Source organism: Pundamilia nyererei, unplaced genomic scaffold (genome assembly GCF_000239375.1).
Source record: "Pundamilia nyererei isolate P.nyererei 1_Seehausen unplaced genomic scaffold, PunNye1.0 scaffold00041, whole genome shotgun sequence".
Lineage (NCBI taxonomy): Eukaryota > Metazoa > Chordata > Actinopteri > Cichliformes > Cichlidae > Pundamilia > Pundamilia nyererei.
The window spans coordinates 14571-33547 of NW_005187442.1; the positions used below are offsets into that span (position 1 = coordinate 14571).

At 42.1% G+C, this 18977-nt stretch overlaps 1 protein-coding gene across 1 annotated transcript in view; it reads right to left on the reverse strand.

Moving 5' to 3' along the window:
• Positions 1-1081: 1081 nt before the first annotated feature.
• Positions 1082-18977, reverse strand: part of tulp4a (TUB like protein 4a) — a 28240-nt gene continuing 10344 nt past the window's right edge. The window contains exons 3-15 of the mRNA XM_013910335.1: positions 16143-16271; positions 14412-14573; positions 13788-13968; positions 10834-10941; positions 10485-10651; positions 8973-9197; positions 8607-8841; positions 7624-7768; positions 7046-7190; positions 6784-6877; positions 6160-6669; positions 3308-5721; positions 1082-3156 (exon numbers count right to left, since the gene is read on the reverse strand). Of these exons, the coding sequence (XP_013765789.1) occupies positions 3040-3156; positions 3308-5721; positions 6160-6669; positions 6784-6877; positions 7046-7190; positions 7624-7768; positions 8607-8841; positions 8973-9197; positions 10485-10651; positions 10834-10941; positions 13788-13968; positions 14412-14573; positions 16143-16271 (4632 nt within the window). The 3' untranslated portion in view covers positions 1082-3039. The remainder of the gene's footprint in view (positions 3157-3307; positions 5722-6159; positions 6670-6783; positions 6878-7045; positions 7191-7623; positions 7769-8606; positions 8842-8972; positions 9198-10484; positions 10652-10833; positions 10942-13787; positions 13969-14411; positions 14574-16142; positions 16272-18977) is intronic.

Here is an 18977-nt window from a genome sequence, read left to right on the forward strand (position 1 = left end):
TAGATAAGTGTTAAGTGGCTTATCAACCAAACAAACATCCCTCTGAAAATTGTCAGGTACAAGGACTGGACTGAAAATGAATGAAAAAGCAGCCTATGTCCAAAAAAACCCAACAACAACAACTTGGAAGAACCTTCAGAAACCTGGAGGACTATTGCTTAAGAGCACAAAAAATTACAAGAAAGTCTGGCTCCTTGGAGCTTTGCAGTATATTTATGTATATTTAAGACAAAACCAGTGTTTTTCTGAAACAATGACATTTTATTCAAAAGATGCGTGACATATACAATTATAAAATAATTTACATGGCATGCCTTACTATCCATTCACTATAAACGTTCAGTCACCAAGTCAGACTCTGACTTTTTTCCCCAAGTTTTTTTTTTTTTGTCATTTAACTCTACAGCTACAAATACAAAGCACAGATCTTTTCTAGAGAAAAGCCAAATCCTACAATATCTACAACAGGTCATCATCAGTTTAAAGTGAACCCTTAACCAAGTCCATTAGCAACGCTGAACGTGAACTCAGTGGCTTACACTTGTGAACTCCTGTGAACGATGAATGAGTGTGTATGTGCAGGAAGTCATGACCACACATGGTTGAAGAGGATAGATTCAACACTGATGGGGCTGGTAGACTGCACAGCTGAATACAGACACACCATGACTTGACATTTACACTCTACATAACTAGTCTACAAACTACAATAAACCGGGCACTTACTCATTCACATCTTTTCCACCAATGCAAACTTCACAAAACATCAAAAAGTCACCTGTTCCCATCCCTCAAACCCAATCCCTGCATTTCCATCTCATAACTTGGGCTATACTTGTAAACCCCCCCCCCCCCCCCAACACAAAGAAATGTTTGGGGGAAAAAAACTTCACAATATACAGTATGTATACTTGATCTACATTGAGGAACAATCTCATAAATAAAGATGTACAGACCAGCAACTGAGATGCTAAAGTAAAAAGGTAACAAACTGTGGTCACAAGAAATGACAAAGGTTTTTTTTGTTAAAGAAAATATTGCACAACTAACAAAACAAAAAAAAGTTTTCTTTACGACATGCTCGTTTTCAAGATCAGGAGACCATTTATTTTTCTCCTCAGTCCACATCTCTACAACCCACTTCCCAACAGACATGCTTGTTTTGTTTTTTTCTTTTTTAAATATGAGAAAAAATAAAATAAAAAAAATCGAATAATCTCATCAAATCAGAGACCAAGCAGAGCTGGTCCAAAGTAAAGAAGTTACACTTCCCAATAGGCCTGTTTGTTTCAGCTTGAGATTTTCAGAAGTCTATATTTTGGCACAAATATTTGAGGTGGTACGCCATCACACCTTCACAATTTCACTGAGCACTCAACATTCCCGTTTCTCTCTGTGATTTTTGGCTGTCATCTAATGCACATATTTGCACCGTGAATGAATAATTTACTGCTGCCCATAGTTCTTCCAGCTGGCCTCGCTCTTTGTCCTTAGCTGATCACAAACAAAAGCTTCCCTGCCTCAAACAGCAACAACAACAACAACAACAAAAACCCCAAAACAAAACAGCTTTTCAGATTTCAAAGTCAGCTTACTGAACGGGCAGATCTCGTAGCTTCATTCTCCGTCGGAGACCAGACTTTAGAGTTTCAGTGATGGTAAGATCAACTTAACTGCTCTCTATGGTCCTGGCTGCTTAGTTAAAACAGTACTACAGCTCTCCTCCACATGTGGAATTACACTTACACACAGTGGAGACAAGTGTAAACAGAAATCTGCCACCTAAGTCTCTTTACAACATTGTACATTTGACTGATATGTATTTACATGAGTTCTGAAAAGAGTATGAAATGGCATAAGTGAAATATACAAAAATATTTCATGTACCTTACTAGGATGTTTAGTGTGGTCTTTAAGAGAAGGGACAGCCCCCCCAAAACAACAACAACTACATACTCACTTCACAGAAGTGACATCAGGTGACAAATCACTTCATGCCAGAGCTTAAATTGTTCAGTCTCGGCCTTGGCCACTTCTTTGGCGCCCATGTCACCAGTACAGGATAGTACAGGATACGTCTGTACACTGCTATGACCTGAATTCTCCTGACTACACAGTAATATTCAAACTCAGTCTCCCAAATAAATCAGGTAAGAAAGCTGTGTGAGGATTATGTAACACAACAATGACAATAATGTTAAGATTTATATCTGAATCGATAAACAACATGTACATATAAATTAGAGTAACATTTCTTCTTCCTTCAAAGCAACACATGGACTGCAGGTCTTTACCTTTCAGATATTGTAACAGTGGCCCACTTTTCACAACAGTGAAAAGCCTGAACTCTTAGTAGTGTTCCAAAATAATGCATATATCTAAACCTCATTTCCAGCCCAGACAGGCTGCAACAGTAACAAAAGGAAAGGGCAGAGAGCAAAAACAAAAAAAGACCCTCCTACCCTCCACTGTGTTTAGTCTTTTAAGAAAATCCTAAAAGCAAAAGCAGTATAATAAAGTGGTAACTGTTTCACTAAAGGTTTGTACAGCAATGGATTTCAGTGCCCAGTAGTACCTGTGCGCTCTAGGGATAACAAGTTTGATCTCCAGAGTGTGTTTTTCAAGTATTACTGCTGCTTCTTTTGAAAACTGCACCATAGCAATTCCTCTCTCTCTCTCTCTTAACCAATTGGTTATCACATCTATAAGCTTCTCCTAGCTAAAGCAGCATTTATTTGCATGATGATTTACCAAAGCTCAGCTCTTTGGCCCTACATGCACTGCAGGGTGCCGGCAACTGCCGAACGGAGCAGGTCTGACGGCATCCTTCATAAATGCAATCGATGCTTTTGCACCAACACTAGTGGCAGCATTGTGTAGTGCAGCGTGATTGTATTTCTCTCTATGGCCAGGGCTTATTTTAGTCCTCGTCTCCAGAATCCAATCCAAGAGTTTATGATTCTCAAATGAAACAGCTGTACCCCCTTCAACAGACTGCATCTAAAGCCCACAACTCAGGGTAAATAGGGAGGAGACATCTCATTTGAGGCGTTGAGTAACATTGGCCAAAGCTACTGCAAAGGCCTGCACAGCAGAGAAGGGATATTGGAAGTCCAGGATGTAGGCATTGCCATCAATTCTGCCAAACTGCATCACCTACACAGGAAAAACAAAACAAACAAACAAAAAAACGTTCATGCAGGTTGAAAGGAAAAAAGGTTCAATCCTGTTGGAGAAATGCTCTAAATCAATAAATGTTGAATGTGTGTACTTATTATTTCTGCAAGTTATTTAAGAAAAGTCTCACCTGTCTCCCCTCCAGTTCAATCTGAAAGTTCTTGGCGGACTCCTGGGTGACACGGCCACCGAAGTCCAGCTGGTATACCTGCGTGGCTTCATTCCACAGTGGCTGCTTGTTGGCCATGACATACACAAAGCCCTGGCTGCCAAGCCCTCTTTCCTCCTTCTCATTGGCTTTTCGACACTTGATCTCATCCAGCTCACTGGCAGCCCTCAAGTTCCTCTTACTCTTCCAACCCTTTTTACTACTCTGGCACTGATTGAGCAGCTCGTCCCCACTGATAAATAGCTCTGGCTCACTTTCTGAACTATCTTGGAACTCACTATTGGCAGTGGCTTTACTCAGCTTCTTAGCCTTCAACTGTTGCTCTTTCTGTCCCTTGATCTTCTTCTTGTCTCTTCCTCCCAACCGTGGACTGGAAATGAGAGAATTGAAATCACCCAGGGCTCTGCCCTCTTTTTTGGATTTGCTCCCTTCGGCCAGTGGCGGCACATTAGCTTCCTCAGCCCGACCGTCCACGCGCTTGCGGTTCTTCTTACTGAACTTCTCCGATCGCTGCGGTACAGGGCTCTCAGTCAAGGAGAGCACCTCCTGAAAACTCTCCCCAGCCTCTGTCATGGCCTCTTGTAATCCCCCATGGCTCTGCAGCTCTGCTGGCGGTGGCGGAGGTGGTGGTGGCGGAGGAGGTGGTGGTGAGAGAACATTTTTGTCTACTGCCAGGTGGGAGGCTTTGGGTGGTAGTGGCACTGCAGGACTGGTCATAGGTGGGCAAGAATTGTAAGTACCCCAGGGTGTGTGGAGGGCAATGGGAGGAATGGGAAGCCCAGCACAAGCACTTCCTCCTGGGTACATAGGTGGGAGGGGGCAGCAGGCTAGGTTGGCCAGATTTGCAGAATAACCTGGTGGTAACACTAGGGTTGCATCCTGTTGTGAAAAGGGCAAAGGTGCCACCACCTCCTTTGGTGAGGCGCAGGGGCGTGGAGAACCTGGGATGGGTTGGAGCTGGGCTCCAGAATAGGCAGTTGCTGGGGGGTACTGGAGCGAGATCTGGTAGCCTGTAGCTGCTGCAGCAGCAGCAGCTTGGAATGATGCAGCACTAGGACTTGTGGGGGACTTTGGAGAAAGGACAAAAGGCAGCCTGGTTACATCCAAGTGCTGAGCTGGGCTAAGAATAAGGGGAGGTGGTTTGTGTGGTACAGGGGGGGCAGTGGAGTTTAAAGTCGCTGTCCGTTCCTGAGGAACCCACACCTCCTCTGTGGATGCTGGATCCCACTGATAGGGAGGTGGGCGCTTGACCACCAGCCCTGATGCATCACTTCCTCCTAGTGCCAGATGCCTCAATGATTGGTTCAGTGTCTCATCCTCTGTGAATGCTGAATTAACGTAATCAGCCCTATCTCTGCCGCTTACCCCTGCTGCAGCTCCAGACACTTCAAGTGAACTCATCAGATTATAAGAGGACTGGGAGGCCAGAGGAGTAGCACTGTTTGAATGAACAATGACTGTGCTGTGCGGTGCTCCGTTGCCTGGAGGAAAATCTTGTCTGATAATAGTTCCTCCCGCTATTCCATTAGCACTCCCTGGGGCAGTGCCTCCAACACTAGATCCACTGCTACACTGACTACAGGTGTATAAGGCTGTTGGCACCCTCTGCTGGAATGAGGCTGCTAGTGCAGTACTGTTTTTCGCCTTGGGAGGGAGTGGTCTAGGTGGTTCCAGCATCTGGGAAACTTTGAGGGCTGCCTCTCGGCTGTTCCTCCTGAGGGTGGCGTGGATCAAACTGCTGTCAAGCCTCTGTCCGGGATTCCTGCCAGCAGAGCTGTTCTGATTAGCTGAATCAGGGTACGGAGGCGGGTCTCCACTGGGTATAGAATAGCGAGGTGCAGTGAGTCTGTTGAGGGTAGCAGAGGTGTAGGGCAGCTGCAGCTTCTTGTCAGCTGAGGAGGAGGATGAAGACGAGGTTACCCTGAGAGTGGCGGAGCTGCCAGGTCCTTGGAGCGTGTAGACATTCTGATTGCAGACCAGGCGTGTTCGAGGACGACATACTTCTTCCACATTCCCACTGCTGTCAAATGTCGTTATCCTCTCATAGCCCAGCGGTGTTGGATACTGAGCTTGTTGCTGGCCTGAAGGATGAAGTGGAAACTCACCCTTCTTCATGCAAAGGTCTCCAGCGGGAGGAGTTCCACTGGCGCCCCCTCCTAATCCAGACGCAGCACTGGAAGATGCAGCGGAAGCTGATACCGAGGCAGCAGCAGCAGCAGCCACAGCAGCAGCCACTGTCCCAGGGTAGGGGGGTGGGGGGTTCATCTTGCTTAGCTCTAGAGGGGCACTGAACACCACCGTGTCACCCTCAGCCAGCTGTGGAGGTGACCGAGTAGTTTTGATCTTCAGTAAGTGTTCGTGCTCGCCCCCTACTGCTCTCTCAACCACTAAATCAGCAGACTGATGAGGAATCTGGATATGCAAGGCCCCAGGTTGTAGCTGGTGCAGAGGTACACCCGAAGGCTGTCCTGAAGACATCGAGGAAACGGGGATTTGAATTTGAAGCTGCTGAAGCTGATGGTGCTGCTGTTGCTGCTGTGCTTGCAGCTGATGGTGCATTTGCTGCTGTTGCTGCAGTTGATGCTGTTGCTGCAGTTGCTGCTGAAGTTGTTGCTGTTGCTGTAGATGTATGTGCTGCTGGAGCTGCTGCTGCTGTATGTGTTGGAGCTGCTGCTGAATGTGCTGCTGCTGTTGTTGTAAGTGTTGGTGCTGGAGCATCTGCTGCTGCTGCTGTTGGAGTTGCTGTTGATGGTGCTGAATTTGTTGTTGGTGGTGTTGAAGTGACTGTTGTTGTTGCTGTTGTTGATGTTGACTTGGGTGTTGTTGCTGTTGTTGTTGTTGTGAAGGATGATGAGAAGGTGGCGGTCCAACCACTAGGCGACCTACTTCCAGTCCCCCAAATATGACCTGACCAGGACTCGAGTACCTGGTCGGTACTGTGTACTGGGCTGTCAAGATGGTGTCCTGGCTTTGGTCTGACCCACCAGCAGCCCCTCCAGTAGAGGTTGCCGTGGAATTGGTTAGGACATCCAACTGAACATTCTGATTGGCTAGGAGTGACTGGACCAGACCAATGCTTTGGGCAGGGGACATGGCCTGGGCTGGACTATGGATGGGGGCAATAGGGATGTTGACAGTGCAGGGTGGGTTGTCATCAGCACCGCCAGTAGGACCTGAAACAGGCAGGTCATCTTCATCCTCGCTAAAAACATTGGGGCTGAAGACAGGGAGGTTGATGTAGTCCATGGAGATTTTCCGCACCTCTGGCAGGTAGATGGTCATCTGTCTGGGCTGCAGATGGAGGAGGCTTGTCTTGTAGATAACTAAGGAGTGAGAGGCACAATAAAAATAAATAAATTAGGAAAAGAAAAGTGACAACAGACAAATTAGACTTAACTGGAATTAATGTTTAATTATCCAACACGTTGATTTGTTACCTGCACCGAGATTGGTGGGTAAAAAAGTAGCCAGCCCCACTATCTTGAACTTTGTTCCCCAAATATTGGATGTGACCTGAGCAAGGTAATTTTGCTGCAAGATAAAAAAACAATGCATTTTTCTATAAATATATTAGACACATTCCGAAATTTACAACAGTACATTTTATGTAAAAATCCATCGGTCGTGCTTCACAGCACACACAGGCAGCACGTGATCCCTTACCAGCTTCTCACTCAGCTACGATAACCTGATGTTTACCTGAGTGATGTCATCTAGAGGAAATTCCCTCCGTGTTAGACTGGGAGACCCAATTGAGGGTTTACGTATGGGTAACCGAGGTGACCTGGAGATCTCCTGCGTAGCACGGGAGAGTTTGGGAGATTTTCTGGGATCAATGTTGATCCTGTTGGTAAAGGGACAAACTAAGTCTCTACAGAGAAAGTGGCAAATAAAAAAAAAAGAAGAAGGTTTAGGCATGCAGAGAAACCAAAAAGCAAACAGCAAAGAAAAGGAGCATTCAAATAAATTTTAACAGTTAAAACAAAAAAACTCAGAAAAAATTCGTTTCAATGCCATAAAATCTTAAACAGAATTAATGTGGCTGTTTACATCTTTCTGAAATGAATTCACTGTCATATAAATGCTTCTTGTATCAGACTCTTCAGCATGCCAGTGATCACTTGATTCCTGCTTGTTTAAAACTGAAAACCTGCAGAGAACTAATCTCCTCTTGTCTGCTTCACCTAAATCACTGAAAAGATCCAAGTGTCAAACAGAAGAGACAAAGTGGCTTGATGCAACATGCTCCTGTACACACAAAGCCGGGGTTTAGTTACCTGGGAAGTTTGGGGGACTTGCTACCCCTGGATATCTTTGGCGATTTCTTGCCAACCCAGTCATCACTCAGCTCAATGTCGCTGGAGTCTGAACAGTTACAGCTATCAATCATGGCTGATATCAGACTGTTGCTGTATATCTCATCTGTGGAGACAAAATATGAAAATGACACTTAAGATGTTACTCTTGATGAAATGTTCAGATCAATACAACCAAAAACAACGTGTCATTTGTTCTCTCAGTTAAGTCACTGCTCAACTGTTAGTAATGTTGCTTTTTCAGATGGGCTGGATAAAGAATGATAAAATATGAATGCCTTTTGGTATTCTTTTTAGGTATGTTGAAACTGCAGGAAGCATTTTCAAATCTACTTGAGCAACCCGGAGGCAAGAATTGTCATAGCTTTGCCACAACATCACCATCATTATCATCCTATCAAAGCACTTTTCTACCATTTCTCAAACATTCATTTCTTCAGTCGTTCTCACTTTGTCTCCTCTTCCACAGTCACAAGGAGTCTGCAAAGCACAGCTGCTGCTCCAGTTTAGGTCAAACTAATTTATTTGATGAACATAAAAGTGTGAATGGTCTGGAACCATTTCATGGCTGGCTTCATTTATCACTGCGTGGGGAGAGAGAGGGTTGATTTATGAGCAACCCAGGGGCCATAAGAGGCCCCATTAAGCAGCTTTTAATTAACATGGGTCCAGTCTGCCCTATGTGACTAAAACTCGCAAAGTAAGAACGTCTGGAAAACTACTGGACAATGTCAGAACTGTGTCGGGGTTCATCTTTTGCAGTTCTACTTGAATTTCAGAATCAAAGATACATTTTTAGTTCTTATCTCTACGATCTGACTGTATTCTTTATTTTAGAACCAACATGAAAATGTAGTTATTGCATTTAGAAGCTAACAAACATTTCAGGTCTTCTTTGGAAAATTATTCTTTTTAAGTTACAGGTATGAAAAAACTAATCTCACCTGTTTTGCCGTCTGTCTTGGGATCCATAATAACAAACTCAGGCCGAAGTTTGCTTATTCTTCGGCCCTTGAGGATAGGGACCAGACCTCCTAGGTACTCCAGATACAGAGTATAGCAAGGCCCTCCCACTTCAGGGTTATCCTCCGTACGCTTCATGGTGCAGTGCAGACGCTCGTTTCCAGCTGTCGGATAACTCACAAAATCTCTCATGTTGTTTGGATCTGGGATGGGAGGCTAGAAATGTAAAGTACAGTTAAGTTTAAAAGCTTTTATGCTAATTACAGCTCTTCCCAAAACACTATTAAATCTATTCACATGGTGTTTTATGGTTTTAATAGAAATAAACCCCTCCTGGCCTGTGTTACCTTGATGGTGGGAACAAAAGCGGCAGTGACATAAGAACAGAGCCGGGAAGGCATGGTGAGCTTGGCAACGTCTTTTTCCTCCTTTAACGCTGTGGCAATGCCCTGCTGGCACAGCAGCTGCAGTGTGGCAACGCGGTGCTCAACTCGCACGACATAGAGCACTGGGCCCGATGCCAAGAACAGACGAGAGTCCCGGTGACCCCAGCAGAGCGTAGTGATGGGGCGCTACAGTATGAAGGGGAAGACACATCTGAGAATGAATAATATGCTTTCACAAGGCTAATGTAAAGCAAATCATGTCATTACTGCAAAACACTTCTTTGCTGGAGTGAAATCCTCAGAGTGATTCCTGAGAACAGTGATTTCATTCAATAAAAACCGAAAACAAAAGGAAATTATCTGTGAATGTTTACCGAAGTCTGTCATGCAGGCTGATTATTCGCGTAAAATAAAATAAATGAAAATCTTTAATCTTAAAATCTTACTATAATGATCAAAATGAATGTATGTACCCTCTGACGTCCTTAACAGGTGAGCCAATCTCCAAAACGAACATTGTCATGTATACATCAATGATTAACATGTCCGTTTTTAAACAAAGATACATTTTCCTGTATAGTATGTTCATTTCATCATCCCCCTACTTTCACATTTGTTTCACGAGTCAAGTTCACTTCACAGTTTCCAGAAATTGAATCAGAGACGATTTTTGTTAGAGTCAACACTTAATATAGAATGAAGAATTTGAAAAAGCGTCGTGATCCTGGAAAGAATATTATCAGGGTTCATATGCATTTTTCAGGGTCAAATTCAAGCACTTTTTAAACACTTCCAAGGTCAATTTTCATGCTTTTCCAGGACAAAATAATAAAAATAGTTTTAAAAATTTGCACGTGTTATGTACACATTCTCGAAAATTATTTACTCACCTATCATGTGACTCGAGAGCGCAAACTCCGCCATTGGCGTTTTAAGGAGTGTTTGATGGAAACAACAATCTCCAGGCATGTTAGTGCACTCATCCCCGACTGTCCGGGGGAGGGGCGGGGTCACACATTGAAATACACTGACATTCAGAGGTCGTAGGCAGCCCAGGCAGAGAAATTTTGCTTTTAGACTTTGCGACTCATTTTATTTCTCTATCTGGTAAGAAAACTATTCGGTCAGATAGTTATTTGTGGTGGATGAAATACAGTTTCAAGCACTTTTAAGCACCACATCTGAAATTCAAGCACTTTTCAAACCTTGAAAAGACAATATTAGACTTCAAGCATTTTCAAGGATTTCAAGCACCCGTACAAACCCTGTAGTATCTTGTGTCATTACTATCTGCTAATTAAGTAGCCCCGGCCTTTCCATCTCATATTGTTCCTACCCCGGCTCACTGACTCACTTAAACTATAGTTGGTTATGGTAGTCCTCCCTTCTGCAAACTGAAGGGCCACTCAAACCACAACCTGCATTACTAAATATAAGAACAACTATTTTTCTAGGATGACACTCATAAGTCACCTGTGCTGGTGTATCCAGTGTGTAGATGTGTTCGCCTCGAACATTGTAGAACTTGACAATGGCGTTCCTGCTGGGTGGAGGACAGGAGGTATCAGTGGAAAGGAGGGTCCTCTCCATCCCTGCCACTGCTAGTAGATCCCCCTGTGAGCACCACTGGACCACCACATCTACAACACAGAGCAAAGTAGTACACATACGTTTATGAAGGGCAACATCATTTTACACATTTTTACATCATTTAAAAAAAAAGAATTAACACAAGTGAATGAAGGACACAATGAAGCGAGCAAAGGCCAAAGCAGCTAGAGAACTGCTAACTTAACAAAATTAATAACAAACGCACACAAACCTTTCAGAGCAGTGTGGATGAGGATGGGGGAGAGGTCGTCGTAGCTGTTCATCAGATTGATGTCTCCAGAGGTGAAGCTGACTGTCAGCAGTGGTTTCTGGCTGTGCACTAGGAATAAATAAAGAAAAACAAAACACAAACATATTAGCCAGGCATTGTGAACAGCTGTTCTGTTCATCAGAACTATCAATCACAATGTTTTTTAGATTTAATAGACACGTGTTTAGGAGAACTACACTTCTTTTATCATTTGTATGTATTTGCCTAAAAGTATAAATAATGTGTTTGTAGCTTAGAATAAGCATTTTCTATTTACATAAAGAGTGCGCCCTCTTCCATGGAGCCCATTGAGCTTCAGAGTCAGCCAGAAAAGAAAGCCCAAACAATGGTTGTGGATGGTGTAGCCGCGATAGATTTGGAAAGTGTTAGCTGTTAGCTTTGACCTCACCACTAGACGCCACTAAAGTCTGTACATCGGTCTTTAAAAGAATGTTAATTTGTGCCCATCAGTGGGGAACGTCTGAAAAATATACAAGTCTGTGCCCTCAGTAGCTTCCAATAATACAACACAACAGCTTTCCTTTAACCAACTTTCTACCCACTACTAGAATTTAGCCTCACATCAAAAACAAGTGCAAAAACGACTGAAACAAAACGTTAAGTGACAGAACAAACTAGTTCAAAAACAGAACTGTAAGGTACTTCAGTTTGAATCATCTGACATTTAGGGACATTATTCAAGAGTATATTCCGATTTTTAACATTACTATAAATAACACACCTTCAGAGAGCACTCATACATCTTCATTGAAATATCCTTGACTCCGTACTTTAATGTAATCCTGCAATGACCCAAATAGTACCATAAATAAAATGTCCACTTCTGCTTTGTTGTTGCAACATCCCCACAGATAGGATTTTAAATAGGTGTTGCTTTAAATCAGATACAAAATGGGGCTGTAACTGCAGTGTACTGTGCTGTGCGATGATAATGGGTTATCATCATGTATCATGACAAAGATTTAACAAGCCTTGTGCGTCACTCAAGTTGTTGACTCAAGAGATCATTTCTACTGGGGCCAATCAATTCATATTGAATGGTTTAATTAGTGAGTTAGAGCCTGATCTGTGTTCCAGCTTAGGTAAGCAGTTTTCAGCCTGGCCTGTGGTGAAAGAAGGAGGAAAAAAAATTTTAAATAGACCACTGGGAGGAGGATAGACCCTCACCAATATATCCCTAGCAACTGGGACTAATTAAGCTAATTTTTTATTGGTTCCTGTTTTGTTTCTTTTGCCTCTTTTTCTCTTCAGTTTGTTACGCTGGCTGGTGTGCACACAGAAATCAGCAGGAGAGGAGGCTGACCAGATGCAACAATTCCCTTGACAGACAGCTTACATCCCAGTGCACTAGATATTTTCTGTCCCAGTGGAAAACTGTTTTTTAGTTGGCTTGTGCTTCTTATGCTTCGTTAAACAGCTTACACTGGACCAGCAGCATACAGCTGTAGTTTAAATGCTTTTACCGAACACACTTATACATGTTGAGAAAAGCCAAGAACTATTTTTTTTAAAGCTACTTTGGGTCACAGAGGTCCATTTAAGGAGACAAGACTGAAGCATGGGTTGCAGAAGTGCTTGTGACCTGGCTACTTCCAGACATTTGAATTTGTTCACTCCACAGTTGACTGATTTGTCTGGCTTGGTGACATGAAGTGGCGGTTTCTTGATTAAAAGGCAATCAGTCCAATGTACGCAACAGGAAGGCTAATGATTAGCCAATCAGTGCCACTGGCAAAATTACTGCCATTTGTCAAGCAATGTCAAGCTGTGCACTGCAACAAGGATATATTAAACCATCAGTTTCACTTGTTTTGGAGATGCAGGTGCAGAAATCTGTTTTTATATGAAAATACCTACAGGGGTTTTGGAGAAGTGGTCCACTTTTGGTATCCGAAGCACAGACTGTATATAAAACATAGCTTCTGGAAAGTGATGTCAGTCCATTCCATTATCAATATCAATTATCGATTCGATTCATTAGTGATTCTCTTACAGAGAATCTTATTGATTCCCGGTACTCCCAGGAACCGGTTCTCGACTCTGATCCCTAGTAAACATGGGGTCACCATTTATTCAGCATGGGGTTCTGTCAATTACAGTCCCAAATGGAGCACAAAATGAGGACAAAGCAGAAAAACCTTTAGGGTGGGCCCATTGTTTGACATGTGACTTCAGCCTGAGCATGCAGTGTCGCTTGGTTTGTCAGTCAGATCCAGATTTTCCCTGAAAAATTTTGAGTCCCATTATGAAGCTTGAGGTTTCATAACAGAGGACTCAACCAACCAATGGGTGACATCTAAGTATATTTATTGGTCATTTATACAGAGTATGTATGACCCCTAGCTCACCCTCATATGAACAAACCTATGATAAAGTAAGAGCTTACTTTAGTGGGCTCTAGCTTGCATAAATGATGGTTTACTGCTGGACCTGAAGGCTTATTCTACCTGTGGCCCTGCTGAAGTGGATTTCAACCTGGCTGTCATCCTTGCCTTTCTGCCAGTTTCCAAACTGAAAATTTCTCCAAGCAATGATTCAGACAATACTGAATGTTGGGTCTTCTTGGGACTCATTGCTCCTTTTTAGGTGTTGGTTCTTGCTTTAGATAAACTTGTCTTGCAAACCATGTTTAAAGACTGCTAGCAATGATAACTTGCATAGCTGAGTAAGATATCTCCCTATAGAGATCTTCTTGTTGAGGCAAAGCAAGAAGATGTACTTCTACTCAATTAATTAAATTTTGAGACAAATAGTGTGACTAAATAAAGGTTTATTATTCTTTGAAAGATGTGATGTGTCACAGAGAGAATCAGGCAGGAAATTAACCAGGTACATTTGGTTTTAATGCATGTTTCTTGATCAGAAGGTAGAAGAAGAAGTTTTGAGTAGAATACCTTGTGGTGGGGGGTAGTCATCAGAATCTGTGTCACTCTCACTGCTGTCCTCTACCAGGAAGCTGGGGTAGTTCCACGACATGCTGACAATACCGTCTGACTCATGCAGCAGTATATGGGCCAGCATGCGCCCATGGCAGTCCATCACTATCACCTGTCCATCTGCAGTACCAAACAACACCTGGCGCAAGTGCAAAAAAACAATATTAATGTGGACACTGACACAAGAACAAAGACTCACACTTGAAAGAGGAGAGAAAAATGAGACAACAGCAAGAAAGAAAAACAAGACAAATGCATATCACAGAGAAAAAAACTGCGAGAAATGGACATAAATGGGTTGATGGTGATAAACAAGGACAGTTACACATACACGGACTGAAAGTCTGCTGACATCCAACCTGTGCTGACAGTTTAACGGCATGAAAACAAAAATATAGCCTTACAAAGACAACAACACATTCAAGACAGTGGAAGCTTGCTGTCACTCACAGATTCAGCTCTCAGGGTTTCTGTCTACAAGTGGCAAATGGCAACCTAACATTTCTACTTCTACTTGCATTAGAAGACTGGGTAAGTGCCAGGTGAACATATCCTATGTTCAAAATCTGTATAGTGTGTTACCTGCTGATCATCTGGGGTCCAGATACCACAGGTAATGTGGCTTTCCAGGTTGATCTCAGAGGACCAGTGTCTTTGCCCACTGACAGAGCCCACCAGGACGAAGCCATCACGATAGGAGATAAGAGCCTGGGTCCCATCATGGGACCAGGTAAAGTCACTCACCTAGAAGGGACAGATAAGAAATGTTAGAGTTATTTAAAAAAGATAAAATAAATAAATAGTATATACCTCAGCTGTTGCACACAGAATCAGCAGCAGCTTATGATTCTGTAAATTATTTATATTTTTAATTTAAATCATTTTTTTAGGAAGAATTCTAAAATATTCTGGTTCCAAATTTGAAGCTCTGCTTCTATTCTAATGCAATTGATCTAGAGACTAATTATGACAAAACAGTGTCCCTCAACTCAAATAATGTATATAAAAAAAACTTTAACCTCTCAGACAAAAGCAGAGCAGCGATGGCATTTTAAAAAGCACAGACCATATAAAAGTGTGGCTATTGTTCAGATTGTCATCTCCAATAATAACTCAAGTAATCACAAAAGATGCTGTCAACATGTGTCAAGTCTTAGCTCAAGGGATGATGACAATGTTTGATCGATGTGGCCTACATACATATGTTTGCTTGGCAGGCTTAATTTTTAATTAATGTGCAGCATCAGTAAAAACACATAAAACCACTTGAGGTTTGATAAAAATGATTAAAAAAAATAACAAATATACATTGATTAGCGTGTAATTACTTCTTCCAACAAACTCAATTTCATACATTTATAATAAATCCATTTAACACTAGTTTGTGAGCGGCCATGTTGCCCCACCATCTTCAATACAGTGGCCAAAATGGACATTGCTGTTCCACCTAATCACTTTTTATATATGTGGCCACCATTTAACATTTGGACATAAATATTTTTATATTCTTTTTCTCATCATCTCCACCACCACTGCTGCTCTTTCTCCCCCCCTCATTGTCACTTTAACCACTTCCTCCTCCCCTCCTCACACATAAGCATGCACAAATATGCTTATTTATTCTCAATATTGTCACATTTATTTTTTCTTAGCAGAATAGAAATGCAAGCCTCACATGTCCAGACAGCTGACCAACAACAATAACAACAACATCTGCTTATGACCTAATATTATGCCAGCTAATGTTACACTTGAGTGTCCTAACAATCACACTTTCGCTCTGATTATATACGCCCTCTGTCATTGCAGAAAGTTTGACTAACACTGACGAACACCAGCAAAAACAACAGCGCCAACAGAAAAGTTCAAGACATTCCTAACGACTCAACTCGGTATCGCAAAGTTTTACAGCCTCCTCCAGTGTAAACAGAAATGGGCACCAATAAATACCTGAGGTAAACAGCGGCTTAACAGCCTACACTCACTATAGATGAACTGTGGCCAGAGTTGTTTGTCCTACAGCAGCCACCGTAGCTATAATTATGCATTTGAATTGGAGGGGGTTAAAAAAGACAACTCAGTCGAGTGCGATTTCAAATCTACTGACATCTAGTGGTGGGGTTTTACACACTGTAACTTTAAGTATTACAGGTTTATTGCAATGACATTATATTGCTTTATATTATCACTGCTTGCTTTGCTTCCATTAACTCTATCATATAGTTTTACCCATTATTTACACAATAATTTCTTACAATTTTTTAAAACTAGTTAAAAGGACCGATTTACATTTTGTCTACTTGTGTCTCTCACCTGAGCTCCTCGGTCATTGACGAGCTCCACAGACCAGCGGCCCTCATACTGGATCCAAACAAAAATGCCTCCATCTGTGTCACATGTGGCCAGTTTCTGGAAAGGCTCATTCCAACGCACCAATACCACCTGAAAGCAGAGGTGAGGTAAAAAACACAAACAAACAATCAGATAAAATTATCAGAAAGACTGTTCAGTGTCCTTTGACAGCCATTATTTTACAAGACATAAGAAAATGTACTAATTCACTCATTCACTGACAGTGAATTTAGCCATGGCTCTGTGTCAACTTACCTACAGATAACATGAGAAAAACAACAAAGTGCCTTTAATTAAGACATTATACTCTAGAATCAGCTGAATGCCTAAAATCCAAGTTCCCACATTTCAATGAACTAAATTTAGCATCAAGAAAGATGGAAATAACTCAAAAAGTGGGTTAACCTCATTTTGAAAAAGTCACAAAGGAGCCGCTAATATCTTGAATATTACAGACAGAGAGATTCAGTTATAATGTCACCTTATAACTGAATGGCACATTTCAAAATGGGACATTACAGCATTTTTGCGTTTATGGAAGAAAAGAGATGTATACAGGAAAATAATAAAGAGGAGTCTTACAGGTTGACACAAACATATGTCTCTCCGTTTGCCCTGAGTTTAGTACTGTAAAGACTGATTGTAATTTGCTTGGGTATGAGCTGCAGGAGCACAGTATACAAAACACTCTTCATAACACGTTTCTGTCACCCATCTTAAAAGGTGCCCATCACACTCTCCATCCTGCCCCCTCCTCTCTTCGTGTCTCCATTTGTCTTCTGTTCTGTAGCGTGACTCAGCCTATTCCCCGGAGGAGTAATCCTAAGAAGGGAGCCGCTCTGCTCTCGCTAAGTGAAGCACGTGGGTCGTACACGTTCACACACGCAGCACCGAGCAGGGTTTTAGTGGTGCTCACGCTCTCTGACTGCAAGTCCAATAGATCAGCGGGTCTGAGTTGGATAAGCCAGTAATGCTGCCAACCCTTAAACATCACCTCCTTACCTCTGTGCAACACACTCACAGTTCCATCCATCAATGAAACAGATGCTATTAACTGTGTGTCCCCATTTTATATTCCATCAAGAAAAGAAACAATCAATCATACTTACACTTGCTTGAATACTTTATTATCTTCTTGCACTAATGCCATTAATGCTGACTTACAGGCTATTAATTAAGAACTTCTTTAAGAATTCATCTAACACAAATGATCATTAATCACAAAACTTTCCTCAAACAGTATCTTGCTATAGTCGATGGACTTTTCAAGCAGCATTTTAGGCATTGGAAAAAAATAATATTAGGATGATCAGGCTTCAGGAAAAAAGATTATTGGAGCAACATCATGTAGTCAGGGCATATATTTAATGAGTGAGGCTCAGCAGCTCCAATTGTTTTGAAAAAAAAAAAAAAAAAAAAAATTTTTTAACAAACCCAGGAAAAAAGATATAAAATGCACAAGGGAACATCACAATATTTATCAATTATTTCTTATTGAGTCATACCCCATTTGTCACACTTATTAGTCTGGAAGTCAAATCAGTCAATTTATATGAATATGCAAGGCATGGCCCTAAAGCTTAATGAGCAGATAGTAGTTTTTAAATCAATGTCCTGTCCCTGCTATGCATCATTAAAGTGTCCTCTTAGCCAGATTTTGCATGTTCTAGTTTGTCCTTTTCCTCTGTGTCTTTGTAGCAATGACAGTCATCCTATTGCAGGTCTACAGCTGAAGGTCTCCACATCATTCTGAGATGTCCGCATTCACAGACCATTAAAACTAGCCTGCCATCTATCATTCTGGCACAGCAATCATTCATGCAGCAGCATTCACTGGGTGCAAAACTAATAGGCTTCTGCACCAGTATTGTCAAAGATAACACATTACAAGGATCTCATTGGGGGGAAAAAAAACACAGATTTGTGGTGTTCCTCCATCTATGCACTGTCTGCAACCTCTGGCGATCAAAAGGGATTTTCCACGTGGTATTATACAACATAATTCAGTCCCAACTGGAGGAGACTTGTGGCTTTAGATTAGGCATGAGCTCTAGTTTGCATAAAGCTAACAGCATTCATGCAACTACAAAGCAGGGTCAAAGGAAAACATAAAAGGATAAATTAGCATTGGATTTACACATGCTGTGTCTCACGTGTGTTCCCACTCACAGCCCCACAGAGGTGAGAATAAACTGTTTGTCTGTAAATTTAGCTCAGTGTGGAGATTAGTGTGAGCTGGTGAGCCATCCTGCGAGGGGGGACAGCTGAGCACCTCGTGTGATGCAGCGATCAGGGAGATCAGACATCACATAGAGACAGACAGGATAAGCGTTGGGAGCTGCAGGACCACGAGGAGCCTGAGGTGTCACAGGAAAGGCACATCAACATGTGCAAACACATACAGTTAAAAATACTTCTTTAATTACAGTGCATTATATGCTCAAACAGACAGTAATCAGCACCAATAAGCTCAGAGAGATATTAAAGAACTTTGGAATGACATGTAAAAAAATATATATATATCACTCAAAGGCTTTAGCATCATCATGTAGAGAACACCTACAAGTTTTTGTTTCAAAAATACATAATAGCTCTATATCTACTACAATCAGGGCTGTTTTTACACTCTTGCAGTATTCTAGGACCCCTAAATCAGAGACTCTCTGAAAGGCTGCTGATCCCATATTCCACTAAAAGCTCTGGGATTGAGTTTTAGTCTGATGAGACAGAAACAGATTTTTTTTTAAAGCTGTGACGCAGACACTTCTTGATTGGATCTTAATCACAACACCCCTT